General features: G+C 38.8%; 1 protein-coding gene and 1 long non-coding RNA gene across 2 annotated transcripts in view; one reads left to right on the top strand and one right to left on the bottom strand.

The window, feature by feature from the left end:
• Positions 1 to 5,788: 5,788 nt before the first annotated feature.
• Positions 5,789 to 15,072, top strand: part of LOC147795381 (DNA repair protein complementing XP-C cells homolog) — a 96,832-nt gene continuing 87,548 nt past the window's right edge. The window contains exon 1 of the mRNA XM_087131973.1: positions 5,789 to 5,980. Coding sequence (XP_086988099.1) covers positions 5,815 to 5,980 — 166 coding nt within the window. The 5' untranslated portion in view covers positions 5,789 to 5,814. The remainder of the gene's footprint in view (positions 5,981 to 15,072) is intronic.
• LOC147795383 (uncharacterized) lies at positions 8,642 to 9,814 on the bottom strand. Its single transcript, XR_015423946.1, has 3 exons — positions 9,612 to 9,814; positions 9,383 to 9,445; positions 8,642 to 9,274 (listed from the first exon to the last, which is right to left on the bottom strand). It is a non-coding gene; the product is annotated as an uncharacterized LOC147795383 (long non-coding RNA).

Genomic DNA, 15,072 nt, shown 5'->3' with positions numbered 1-15,072 from the left:
GTTTGCTATGCTGCACGTGTAGGGGATAGTATCGTTGGTACCAGTAACTCGCTGGGCAGCTGGAAAAGTCCAGTTAAAAGCAATTTCATTCCCATGGGTACGATCTGTCGTTTCATGTTGGTTCCAAACATGCCTTACGTGACCTTAACCGTTGGTACTGTATAATTTAAGTACATACCGGTAAGCCCACTCTTTGGGACATTCAAATTAAGACTGTAGTTGATGTTTTTAAATGTTCAACACAGATTTATGAGTGTTTGCCAATTACAGGTCCAAATAACAAGATTTGATTGAAAGTAATTTTGTAGTATCCCTGCAAGCAGGGTGGACTACTGACCACATTTTTCTGGAATTAGAGGATTATTTGAGCTGAATAATTTGATCTGGATGTAGGGAAATTACTGTATTGATTTTACTCTCAATTTTTCAATCACAATGTTCAGTTAAAATTCTTTCCTTTATTCACCTTATTCTTTCAACCAAATTAAATATTCCTAGAATTCAAGAGCAGCAGGTTGTATGTATCTCCTTCACATTTTGGTTTTGTATTTGTACTATTAGAATTTATACTCAAAACTGCTCTCAGGTTAATTTCAAGTTTGTATGACAGTACACAAAATGTACAATTACTTTGGCAGAGATTTAGTTTTGAAATCCATAAAATATGGCCATTTTGTAGGCAGTAAAGATTTATTCTTGCATGACTGTCACCATTTACAGATCATCTCTTAAGTGACAGTAACCTACGTGTAGGAGACATTTAAGAAAATGTATGCGAGTTTTACTTCATTCAACAGATACAAATGCAAATGAAATTTGAGTGACAGACACATGGACCCATACCTGTACTAGTATATATTTCAGTCATGACTGCACTGTAGTACGAGCTATGAAGGTGATTTATGTATCAGTGAACTTCACTTGAGTTGCTCTTTCCAGTGATATCAGAGTTACAGTTGTTTGCGCAAGTCTAAAACCCACAGGCTTCCCTATTTCTAGAACTGAAAGGCACTACTCCGTGTGCAATCAGGTTGTGCCTTGCAGTTCTTGAGGTACTTCTCGGGTATCCCGTTTCAAATCGTTTTGTATACGAACACCAAGGGTATTCAAAGATTGTGACTGGCTAAAGACAGAGGTTCCAATATGGAGGTTAAGAGGTTGGATCAAGGCTTTACATTCAGCTGGATTGAGTTTTGTGTTATTGTTTGTAGCCTGTTCATTCTAGCGCAAACCTCCCTTTGAAGAGTCTGTTTTCCTAATTTGAGATTACATGTAAGTTGAAGACAAATTCCTTGAAACCAAGTTCATATCTTTACCAAATTTGAATGATAAAGCATTCTGGTTTCACCCTGTTTCAATCAGAAACAAGTGTCATGTGGTTTTATATGTACATATTGTAATGGGTATACGGGACTTGACCTGCACTGGGCCTAACAAATCCATATTAATTAACCCGCCGGGATCAACCTGGAGGAATCGGTGATGCTTGCTGAGCTACCTGTTTTACCCACCGTAGTGATGATGTTGCCACACACTTTTAAGAGGACATGCTTTCACGTCAAAGCCCGGTAGACTTCATGGACGGGAAAAGGGGAAGAGAGGGGAAGGATGCTTGGCGCACAACGCAAGGGGAAAAGTTGGAATTGGGCTGTTGGAATAATCTGATTCTGTCCTAAAATCTGATCCTGAACCTTTACTCTGAGGTGGAATCCCTAAGACAGACAAAGACAGACAATTCATAAGGCAGTGGAGAACTGTTTCTGGAATTCTCAATTATGCTTCTGTTTATTTACATCCAAAACCATCCTTCAAGTTTAAGTGATTCTTCTTTGTCAGGAGAGGTAAATTCAGCCTGCATACACCCCTGCGTTTATTCTAAGCCTCAAGATAATTGCTGCAACTACGCTTGTAGCTATTAAGACTGGTAGCCAGTCTATTGTCCGTACATGGCCATATTCATCGGACATCAGTACGGTTATTATAAACCTCAATTCTTCAGGCCTCTTTGTGTCTCTACTTTGGCTCACTACTGCTTTTCGTCTGTTTTCCTATCATCATAACCCTTCTTTCTAGTCATCTAGTTCATCATCTTCCTGCTTTTCTTCCTGGTGCCGGATCGCTTCTTCCCACAGGGCCTGTTCTGGAGGCGAACAGAGCACTTAAATCGTCCACTGAAAAATCATTGGAACAACACAAGTTCCACTTCCTTCCTGTCAAACACACAGAAATGATTCCTGCCAACTTGGGACGAATAAAGAAAAGTGCATTTTTGTCACAATATACAAGAAAAAATAAAGACCCTAATTTAATTTATCAAAAAAGGGCAAGCTGCTGGAAGTCACATTGCTTTTGAAGATTAAAACCATCGAAATGTAAGTGATTATAATTTGTCACCTGATGACATCGTAATTTTGTCATGCCCCGAAAAAATATCTACCTCTGCACTGTCGTTCATATGTGCTAGTATGATGAAGATCCTAACTAGCAAAGGGCCTAAAAGTACAGAAAAACATGTACAAAATGAATGAGTTTTGATTTAGAAGAATAAGTAGAAGCAGAAGAGAAAACAATGAGAACCAAAAGAAAAGGCTTTTCCTAGCAACTGTGAAAAATCCCTCCATAGAGAATGAAGACAAAAGAACAAAAGTTGCATCCTGGTAGGATCACTAATGCCAGAATCACAAAAGCATACTTTTTTCTGTACTGTTGATTCAAACTGAGGAAAAAAAACTTTGTAAAAAAATGACCGCATTCGAGGCAATACTATCACAGCAGAATACAATTGTCCGAAATTTTCTCACCAAGTATGAAAATACCAATGTTGGCCCTAATCACTACCAAACGGAAAATATTCTGAGACCCCTGGCAAGTTGATGTTTTGAAGGGCAAAATTAGGGTAAAAATGTCAATTTTGGAAGTTCTAAAAACACACTTGATACACAGCTGTTCAGAGCATATTAAGGGTGACTTGTAAGCAATAATTTGTCGTCTCAAGCAAAGGCCAGGATGATACTTTTAAAGTGATATAAGTGGATCTGTTAACTATTTGTGCATTTCGGTTAGGTGGACTTTTGAATGTAAGCACAAAAAAGCCAGTTTTTCAGAGCTTAAGTTGGCCTAAAATGCCAAAAAACACAAAATGAGCTGTTTCCGTGGCAACAGGTTACATATGGTTTGAAAAGTCTTTTTTGTTTACTTGCACCAAGGTCCTTTCATCCTACAATGTATGAAAAAAATTGATCTTTTGACTGTGGACGTATGTCTGATATTTACGTGAAATGACTCCGAAGAAAATGTGGTTTTCCCTTATTTGATAGATTTCATTGAATAAGATAGTTGCTGTGAACATAGACTCAGAAATGGCTTCATTTGGAACAAGGTCTGTTTTTACTAGGTTTGAATGTGAAAATGGCGATGTTATTGTTCTTAGTTTAGGCAGTGCTTTTTGTATGCTCTTGCTTTATTTGTCCTTTTCTTGTCATCTTTGTGTGGATTGGTAATGAAGATGTAATTTTTGAACAATCGTAAAATGTAAAAGTCTGGAATTTTGATTTTACTTGAAATATTGTTTATTATGTTTATTTTCCCAAGCAGTAAAATACTCCCAATCATTGATCCTTTAACCAAGAAACTCGTGTAATCTGTTCTTATCCTTCTAAGCAGTTTCAATCTAAAATGATGATGAGCAAAATTTCAAAAAGGATAATCAAGTAAATTTAAAACTTGTAGACTATTTGTAAAACAAATGGTTATGAGTCAACTCGGGCCCAAACCAACTCAGACCCATGCCAATTTGGACCCAATACCAACTCAGATCCATGACGAACTCGGACCCAATACCAACTCAGACCCATAACTGACTCGGACCCTTAGCCGACTCAGACCCCCACCCCAAACCAACTCGGATCCAACCTGAGGAACATTTAGTTTCTGCGAGATTAATTATTGTAAGTTTAGGCAAGTCTAACGACATTTATGAAGTTTTTTAAATGACATTTTTTGTCTCTATTTTATGCAATCTTTCATTATTTTATTCAAACTTCACAAAATCTTAAATTTCACATTTCATTTGTCCTATTTCATTACTCCATTCCCCATAATTATGTGTATACTGTGTTCGTTGCTATATTTTATTATCATCTATAAAAAGTTTTGTTCTTAATTATTTTATTGTTATTCATGTGTGGTTTGTTAAGTTATGTTTTTCATGCCTATTTCATTGTTCTGATAAATAGCTATTAATTTAATCAATTTTGCTATTTTATCTAATTTCCTACAAAATGAAATGGAACAATATTTTATGCCCAAACGAAAATAATTTTCTAAAAACTTGTTCATAGTTCGGTGATGTGTCCCTGCTGGTGTTTTTCTGTTGTGTGTTAATTGGATTAAGACTTATTAGGCTTTTTTTCACTCTGATCTCACCAGTGGTGATCAGCACCCACTGTAACCCTGCCACAGTCAAGGGATGCCGAATGAACCTGTTGTGAGTCAGTGCTGCATGTTGGATTAAGTCCCTTTGAGTTGGCGCATGCAGCAGCACGAATGAGTTTGAATAATTGATGGATCCTGTAGCTTTTTTAGAAACTCGGACATTAACTCTATCAACAAATGTTGGAAGTGAGTAAAATACCATTTAAGTAAGCTGGAAATAATGGGGTTACACCTTATTATTCGCTAACAATTTCATTGTCACGAGATTTAGTCCTAAATTCTGTAGCAGTTGCATCTTCACTTTGGCACAAAATCAGCGGATGTTCACCATGTGCACGTTTCATTTGCACAAATCTCAGAAAATCACCAATTAAGGTGTAAAAATGTCTTAAAAGTTATTAAATTGTGATAAATTATCATCACTTACACTGCAGCTTTTTAGTGGAGGGGCCCAATACGTAAACCCTGGATTCTTAGAAACGGGAATAATTGGAGTTTTGTGAAAGTTTTAAAAGATTATCTAGTGTACTGCTTAAAAGAATTGTTACTTGGGCAGAAATTATCTTACTTACAAACCAGAACATCAGTAGAAGCAAGACTATTTTGGGATCCATGCCGAAAGCCTCACTGCTGGGGCTGTCAGGCTTTGCATGTCTCCTTTATTATCCAGAGCATTCTCACAGAGTTGCTGACAGTCTAGGGCTGGGTAGGTCCGAATTGACCCGGGTGGGTCTGAGTTGGAGTGGATCTAAGTTGGTTATTGGTCCCAGTTTGTATTGAGTCCAAGTTGGTCATTGGTCTGAGTTGGTATTGGATCCAAGTTGGTTGTGGGTCCGAATTGGTATTGGGTCCAAGTTGGCATGGGTCCAAGTTGGTTCAGGTCCGAGTTGACCTGATCTCAAATAAACAAGGGCCATTTACGTGTACATGTATGTATATTTTGCACATTTCTGAGATACAGACATTTGTGGTTCATTTTCTTTAAAATATTGTCCTACTGACCCTTCTCTGATAACTTTTTGCTCGTTTACAGACAAAAAAAGAATTTCGACCCTGAAAGTCTTCAGATGACTCTATGAAAAACACCTGATTTTTCTACATGTACATTTTGTACATAATTATAAATGTTCTTTGTCTGAGTGTTAACTGTTCATTAAAATCATTCTGTGGATATTTCAGAATGGCTAAATTTCCAATTTGAAGTACATGTACATGTAATTGTGTAAGCATACATGGCTCTTAAATTATTTGTATACGAGTAGGTGAGATAATGAGGATACATGCAGTCTTTTATATGAAGTGGCCTCAAGTGATAATTAACTGTTCCTTGAACTACAATACATACTGCAGATCGAGAAGTGAGAAGTGAAATTGTTTGCAATGGAAGAGGATCCTGACGGCTCTTGCATTCTCAGTGAGGATGATTTGGATCAGCCTCCGTTGAAAAGATCAAAAACTAACAGTGAAAGACCTGAATGTGAATACTCTGGTGATGGAGATTCCCCTGGAAGTGATTCTGAATCTGAAGAATGGCAAGATGTTGAAGGTTTGTTTCATAGCAATTGCAGGTATAATTGTGGAGGCGCATAAAATGTACAGCAGTCTAGTGAAATTTCCTTTACGTGAAAAGCACCTGAAATAGAAATAACCTTCATGTACTTACGTGTATGCATGTACGCATTATACATACATGATTAAGTTTTAGAGTAACACCGTAACCGTTGAAACCTGACTTTAGTCCCTTTTTTCTAGATTTCAATGTTTTCCATTGTTCACAAAACAGACCAATCAAATCTGAAAGCACTAGTTTTGGAGCACTTCATAGTGACCTTCACAAATCCAAAATGTTCCAATTAAAAATATGATTTGTCACTCCCAATACTGTAAAAGGTGGAAAATGAGCTGGCTAAGTAGTTCTTTTAAAAGTAGTTTAGGATCTTCTATTGTAATCACATACAGGTAACAGGTGATATCAGTGCTACATATGTAGAAGCTCTGCATAATCACTGGTTGATTTGTAATATTTGAACTTGGCATACAGTTACGGCCAGAGTAAAGGTTTACACGATACACGATAACGCGTGCGTGCATGTATAGGGAGTGGAAGACACGCTCTATATAACGTGTGTGCAAGAACGCAATACACGCAGTTGCGGTTAGCCCGGAGAGACCACTAAGCCCCAACCAATCTCAAGCCATTTACAGTCAACCGCAATACCCGCGTGCGTCGCCGAACACGATACACGAATAAGCGCTTGGCAAACTGGTGTCAAATTCACATATTTATCTGCTCATATTCAGCGCGATACACAAAGAAACACGCAGTGCCTCACAGGCAATATTTTGGTGTCCAGTGTGAGAACAAAAGTGCAGTGTGTGACCTGAACAAAGATTCAATAACTCCGAACGGACAAAAAATTGGCAGTAGTGGCCCAGCGGCCGGATGAACCCCCACACATTTAACAAAGCTATCTGCGTTCAAAGTAGCCTCTTCACGAGAACAAAAGCCGACAGAATGTTTCTGTAAAAATAAAAATTTGTTTGAGAAAAAAAATACACCCAATCCCCAAAATGATTTTGCAAACCGTTCTTTGAAATAATTGCCTAGCTGCATGATCATGCAAACGGATTTTTGGCAGAAAGCAAAGCCGTAATTTCTTTGAATTTAAGGAAACCGTGTCATGCCCGGCGAATTTAATGCAAACCGTGGAGTTGACTGTCATCACTGAAATCGTGAAACGATTTTTTTTTCAGTGGTCGGGTGACCAACCACCCGATTGACCTTTTGGCTTCTATCGCCGAAGAATGCTTTTTTATGCAGCCGACCCTGTCTTCAATTTCCTTTAAAAATCATGATGACCTTCAAACTTGTGTGAACAAGGACGTAATTTTTCACCCAAGTCTTACCCAACTAACCTACATGTAACTGGACGACACACGACCAAGCGGTCGGCAAACTGGTGTCAAATTCACTTATTTATCAGGCCATATTCAGCGTGATCCACGAAAACACACAGCCTAAAAGGAAGTGTTTGTGTGTCCTGTGTGAGACTGAGAACAAACATATGTAAAACTGTCAGTAATCGAAGCTAGTCACAACCCTCCACGAACAGTGAGTAGCGGCCCTTTATTTATCGGCCCTGGTCGTGTGACCCAGCACGATACACGAGAAAACGCAACAGAAAATACTTCGACGACCTGTGTGAGAACACCCAACTGCAAAATTACGAACAAGCAAATTTCATGTTGAAAAAGATTATTTTTAGTGCCCAGGTCCCAGCTGCACGAACTCCCAAACATTTGAGAAAAGCGGATGAAAATCCCCGACAATAAACAATAAATATACGAAAAATATATCTAATCCTAAAATACGCGTTACCAACAGTGCAAACATGAAAAATTTACAGAGATTTCATGCATAGAACAAACTGTGGATCTGACCGAGTCTTCTGGTTAACTGTTTTCGTAAATGATTGGCTTTGCCTGGTTTCTTGTCTGTAACTCAATTCCTTACAATCCTTATGGGGCAAGGGAATCACAGAGTAGTACGAGTGCATAACATGGTTTAGTTTGTGGTATTGAGCCCTCGCTAGTACGGTGTAAATGACTTGAGGAACTTCCATGTTCTGGGTATTGAAAGAACAGACACCAGGTTAACACGTTCATTGATTCACTTTTTAAATTTCTAGAGATGAAAAGATATAAGAATTCATGTACGTGTATTTATCGAGGGTGGCAAATGTCCAAAATAACATTTTGGCCTTAATAGTTCTATTAACTGAAAACCTGTCTCGTTGAAACAAGCACAAAGTTTCACCTAATATCAAGAGCCTATCAGATTTGGGGTTTTCCTTGTCGCCTGTTTATTCCACTTGACACGGTCAACCGCTGGAATTTGCAAGAATGGAGAAGTGTTCTTTCAAAAATCACCCTGGAAGTTTAGAGTTAAGCTTAGCGTTTACTGTGGTAAATACGAGCTGCACCATTTTTATGAACGAACTGTTAGTGCTCAACCGGTTTTTGTATGCTCGAAATCGGTAATTTAGGCCAAAGGTTAACTGTACCTTTCTAAGATGCGGTTTTAAAAGATGTGGCAATAATATATATGCTGTCCTATCTCTGACTTACCTTTTTTTTTATTTAGGATTACAAACCTTCAAACTCTTCCTGTGACATCGATGTTCAATACAAATGCTGGAGAACTGGATGAAGATGCCACCCAAGCTTTAGCTTTTATTTGGCAAAAGTGCTTGTTCGGTTTTAATAAATAATTTAAGAGCTACAACTATTTTCAAAAGCTTTTGTCACAACAAAATCTTGAACAAACCTTCAATGCTTTACAAAACTTTGTCGAATAAGTAACTTTTGCAAAAAGTACAACCAAGTCAATGACACAAACTAGCCGAAGAAATTTATAATAAGATACAAAAATCTGATGGCCGTAAAACATTGAACCACTTTCTGAAAGAAAAGGAAATACATGTAGGCTGAAACTCACTGAATAATCCACGTGACTACACGTAAGTGCAACATGGTCTGAAAAGTGTTTCTAGCTATCAAAATAAATTCTTAGCATCACTGCCCACATCCGCCCCTTTCCCCCGATCCCTGATTTTTTTTCTTTATTAGACATCGATACAACTATTTTTCATCTATCATTAAACTTGTCTCAATAACCTTACTCAAGTAAAAGTAACGCCACACAACAACTTTGTTCTCTTTTCCATAACGGAAAAAATCAGAACTTAGAAAAGTCCATTTTAAGTGTTTCTTGACTTTGATCGTGTATTGCGCCTCGGCAATCATCAAGGCTGGTTTTCCTCATTAGCCAGTTTGTCACCTAAATGGAAAAAATGGAAGGCTTTGTAAAGAATAATGCACATTCTAATTAAACTGATTTAAAAAAATGAGCTCAATACATGCACACACACAAAATTCATCAACTTACCATCAGAACTATTGCCCAAGTTTCTTTATCTTACACGTAGCCTTGGCGAAAGTTCAAAATATTCTGAATTAAAATGCATGGAAGTGATAAAAAAGTTTGTTACTGAAAAGTCATGCCGAAAATAGTCCAAATCTGTTATCAAATTAAAAGCAGTATTTTTCATACCGTCACCATGACTATAAATACATTTACATTTATGGCAGCGTAAGCACCGAAGTTGACAATTCACCTGGGAGTCACGCGGACGATCGCTCATTAAAGTTGTATTCCAGAACCACATGTCACCTTGCAAAGGCTTTGTAGAAAGAATACAGCTTGATGTAGCTACTATGTCCTAAAATCAGCCCGAGTATGCCCAATAAAGTATTGCAAATAAACTACATCTGAGGCATCACCGCCGCACAGCAAAAAATTGTTTACCACATGCCGCCATGATGAGTTGCAACAGATAAAACTTGCTCTAGTTAACCTGATTTCCCACATTTGTGATTTGAGGACCATGTACGTATAAATTCGTAAATATGCAGTTGTGTAGATGTCATGATTAAGACTAAAATTAATTTAATTATTATATCTGTGTTTTCTTCTGAAATAAATAAGTCGTGAATGTTTTATTTCAGATAATTGACAAAACAAAACGTAAGTACTTAAACAAGTTGAATGTCAGTTGGTCCCACTGCGCATGATTAGCCACCTAGTATACACACTGTCTTTAGTCTCGGTACAGGGTACCAATAATAACGGCATCATGCGGACCATGTACCAAGGCAGTGTCCAACAAAACTGCGTGTTTATTTGCAGACTATATTCCGTGGAAATTCTTTTCAGATGGGTGATTATGAGAAGACTCCATACTGGGGAATCCTAGTCTTCCATTTTTATGCTAGGTCTAGACTACGCCCGTTGCAACATACAGTGAAAATCCAGCATTTTTCAGTCGGAAATGTGATGTATTAGCTTTTGGTGAGGGTGCCGGGGAAATTTGGACTGAGGCTTTTTCCTTGCCACTTTCCTCAGGCTCTTAAAAACAAATTTACAACACTAAAGTTGATGGGACGTGCATTTGGCCATCAGAAGCTGATTTTTCACAAGCAGGATTTTTCTTGTAATAATTTATTCTTTTTTCATTTTTTTATTTTAGGAAGCGAATATACATGTAGTACCAGTGAAAAGCCAGACGCGGCGTGGATTAGCTTTTATTCAGAGGGAACTGTATGAAACTCGTAATTAAGGCAAAGCTGGCTCTCCCTGCGACAAAATGACTGATTGAATCAAATGGCTATTAATTAAAAATGGCACTTTAATTTATCCTAAAGACTTTTGGCCTCGTTAATGTTCGCAATACAGATCACCTACCGAACTACACGTGCATAATCAACTTTTTGTGACGTCAGTGCTATGCGGGTACGTGATTGGTCAATCGGTGGTATGGTCGTAGTCGGTCCGCGTGCTTGTTCTTGAGAGACGGATTGAGATGAAGGTCCGTGTTCAGTTAAGCTTTCGTTCGTAATATTTGTGAAATTTTCAAAACATACACGCAATTGAGTTTTGTTTCAGAGTCAATTAAAATTTCGTTACACGACCAAAATTAAATGCATTGTCAGATAATCAGAATTTCTCGGGTGGTTCTGACTGATACGTACGATTTCTCACTTTCTAGCTTGATATTTTTGTCCGAACTTGCTGAACCAGATTATAAACCGATCGAGAAAATGGCAGCTACGCTTTTGACAATCCTGTTTACATTAAAAGCTTTTATTTTGAAGAATACAAAGGATCTCCGTCACACAATGTGGGCGATTAAGTTGTGGATTGTCCGTCCGCAGTTGGACTGAATCGGTTTTGCAATCCAAAACTACGAAATCGTTCTTCAGTTTCTTCATGGTACGTTCTGTTTTCCTCTGCCCTATACTGGTACGACGGAGGAGTATTTGTTGGGCCCTGTTTATCTACGTTGTATCCAGATCTAAAGACGGTACTGCATAATTTCCAATATAAATGTCGACAAACTTATTCCAATGTAGCGCAATAAACATTTTCGTACTTTGGAAACTTAGGATAGCAGAATGGAAATCCAGTGGACAAAATCGGGGCGGGGGAAGTTGTAGCGGAGCGGCGCAGGCATTTTCGTCAGGGCGTCCTGCCGCCGGTCCTGCAAAATAATATAGTACAGATGTCATGAGCGTATTTTTTTTTTCCTTGACCAACATTTTCTTGAAAAAGAATTTTAATGCTTGACTTTTGCATCTGCGTGTTAGTTGATTCGATCTGGCTGAAGAAATGGATGCCCCAGTGGATTAATGTTGTCTTTTTCCATGTACGGAGATGTTCTGTACGTTGACCCGTCAGGAAAGTATTCCTGGTGATCCTGTGCAATCCAGATCATTTCGGAGGGGCAAGAGATATCTTTTTCACTAAAGGTGGATCGTTAATCCCATTTCATGAGATTTCGTGAATCAGTTGTGCCGAATCAAATCAAGCCAGCACTCTTCGTGGACAGACTGCTTGTTGGTGACATTAATATCTACACCAAGGGTGCACCGATCGATATCATAAGCATTATTTTACGGTCATTATTGCACGTTGGACAACTCAGTGTAGTTCGTTGTGCATCGTGATCGGATTTTTAAACATTGGACTCTTCAATTTAAAAGTGATTTAAACACGTACGCCACGATTTCAAAGACATGCAAACATGCATGTAATTGTGGTGAACGGAATGCAGTGCCCGTTTGCGAGCGTGCAGCATTTCCCTGCTTCATGTTCACAGGTCCGAGTCAGTGACACCACTTAATGCATAGCGTGTGCGGTTTACCCAATACACGTTTCCGTTGTCGGGCCAACCCTTTTTAGTGCGTGTATTGAGGACACCCTGCATGATATATCAGGAACGTGTATTGCGCCTAACGTGTGTGTGATCAATATATCATGTCATCGCGTGAATCTTTACTCTGGCCTTAACTGTATGCTTGAAAGTACTGATGTGTTAGAGCAAGCTTTTCCATTTTTCTCGCCAATCAGCTTTAAAAAAAGATAGGACTTTTTACAAACGTATCAAGCACATACACAAGTACACACCCTAAAACGTCAAATAAATGTAGGCTGTATGGTTTGCACAAGAAGTTCATATTACTTATTAATTTTCGATAAAAAGGTATAAACTAATCCGATTAAACACCATAACAGCGATGGCACCGCACTCAACATGCACAGTTTTCTGTGAGCTTGATGCATACCTGCCTTTTGCAAATCATGGCTCTTTATTGGTCAGAGGCATGTACTGCACGTGTACCACCTGTCTATGAGTGTTCTGCTACAGCAGTAATGGCTTCTAATTCTGGTTGTTAAATTACACAACAGTTTCTTCATGATATTCTTAGTCCGTTCAGGTAACTGGAAACACTGCTGTTTTGTTTTGCTGCCATGTTAGTGAAGATTCTGCAGCAAAATCTTTTGCTCAATGTGTCCATGGAAAATTGCATCCTCTTATTAGATTTTCAAAAGAAAATGACCATAAGCATGCAGTGTATCAAATACCACTTGGCGATTAGTGAATTTTGCTAATTGATTAATCACACACAAACTAATCGTGATTATTCGATTAATCACGAGTAGTGGCAAAAATTCTGAGACGTGGCGTCAACACGTGAATATGTTACTTTCTAGGCTTGGGCGGTATTGCCTTTTTCGATACCGCGGTATTCGTTGCAGAAGGCAATGACGTCATCAAAAAGCAGCGGTGATGCTGAGATTCACTGGCAAACCACAAACAACACCAGGGGCCAGCATAAAGGGTTTTTAACATCACAAAAACCCCTAAACTTAATAACCATTATAATTTATCTGTCCATTTGATGTCAAATAGAAATAACTTATGCGAATGAATTTTGTAAAAAAGGGACGGTGTTTTTAATACCGATTTGTTGCTCCGCGATTCCTATATCTGTGTGGTCACTCGTATATGTTTTATTCCTCCATGCTCGTACAGTATCAAAATCTGCACATGTGCTGCAGTCATGTTGGTACTTGCTGAGACAGTGCGTTATTATGATTACGTGCAGGTCACCAGTCGCTGTGCCTCTTAGCTGCGCCCTAACACTGCGCGTGTGCAATGGTAAGGTGGCTTTTTCAGAAAACTCTGTGACGCGGCAGTCAACTCTTTATTACGAAATCGGTTGTAACGAAATTCCGATTACAACAAGCACAACTCTGTGGTCCCGGTGAAAACGTGCAATTTCTATGGGGAGAAAATATGTTACAGCGAAATAGCACTGTAAGAAATTCCTGGTACAGCGAAAGGTTTTCGGGACTCCGTTGCCTGTATAACCATTCTTGATGTCCCATTCATATGGCGTTTGCGAATCGCGATGGTAAAAACATGTGCGCGGTTGCACCACACTGGTTCCCGCAGGGCCGAACCGTTGCCAGTGAAGGCATGATGGAAATGCGGCAGGCAGTCAATGTAAAGGTTCTGCCAAAAAAGGGTCGTACCTTCCACTACATCGAATGCAGCTCTATAGTTGCAAGTCGAAAAAACTCTGCTGTCACAAATTTTTCTATGTCTATGTTTGTGTTTTCTGTGTTCGTGAATTTAATTTGAAGTTGCACTGCTTGTACTCAAGCAAGCGTGCTACCACAAAATTTCAAGTCGTGCAACACAAGGCTTATCGCACGCACGCTTACAATGCGATATACAGACATCAGTTGCCAGATTCCTGTCGTCATGACACGCATAGTGCACGATTAAAAATCCATGATATTTTACATTCATTACAGAAACCCCAAAACAAAAATTTCCATCCCATTTCCGATAAAATATGCCCCAAATGAGTTTGCATGACCATTCTTGTATGTCAAAGAGTCCAACTAATCGCCCAACACTGAACTATTCATACTGCTGCAAAGAGATCTGGCGTGCCCGCCAATGAGACTGTGCGTTTTCATGACATACATTTGGCAAGACACAGCTATCCAATCGCAGTACTCATTCAAGACATTATGCTTCCTCAGCGACCATCTCGCGCGCGGGCGGCCGCGCTGCAGTGGGTGAGTGATCTCGGACTACCAATCAATCGTGTCATGCAGCTTGTGTCAAAAATCAAAGGAGGGGCAAAAAATTAAACAAAAAAGTCTCTCCGTGACACAATTTGTGTTAGAAAGACTACTTACATGGATGGGGGCTTTAGTTGATGAGCCTTCACATTCTTGCAGGTACATCCAGGCCTACATGTGCATGCAGGTTAGTTATTGTTGGCTTCATCATCATCCTTGGCGATTGAAAGTCTTTTAAAAATCCCTGGATCAATGCTTTCACATGTATTTGCTTTTTTAAATTTCACATGCACATTAAACATGTTTTCCTATGACAGTGAAGTTTATTATTCTAAACACATCACAAGGTATTTGATTAATCATAACCGAGAGATCTTTTTGAGCAACCATGTTGTCCTAATTTTATTCCGGAAAAACTGAAATACAAGCAGTGACAAGTGAGGAATCAGGTTTTTGCTTCTCTTTTCGTGTGGTTGGAACGAATGTGAGAACAATAAAAAAGATCGTTGATTGCCATGGATGTTGAACAGATGCAGATTTATGGAATCATTTTATAGGTTATAATACACATTCCTGGCTTTGGTTAGATAGACACAATACTTGTACATGTTGTATATCAAGGACAAAAAAGACCCTAA

Source organism: Acanthaster planci, unplaced genomic scaffold, assembly GCF_054643075.1.
Source record: "Acanthaster planci isolate LZ-2023a unplaced genomic scaffold, COTS_SCS Contig39, whole genome shotgun sequence".
NCBI lineage: Eukaryota > Metazoa > Echinodermata > Asteroidea > Valvatida > Acanthasteridae > Acanthaster > Acanthaster planci.
This window is presented reverse-complemented; position numbering and strand designations above follow the sequence as displayed.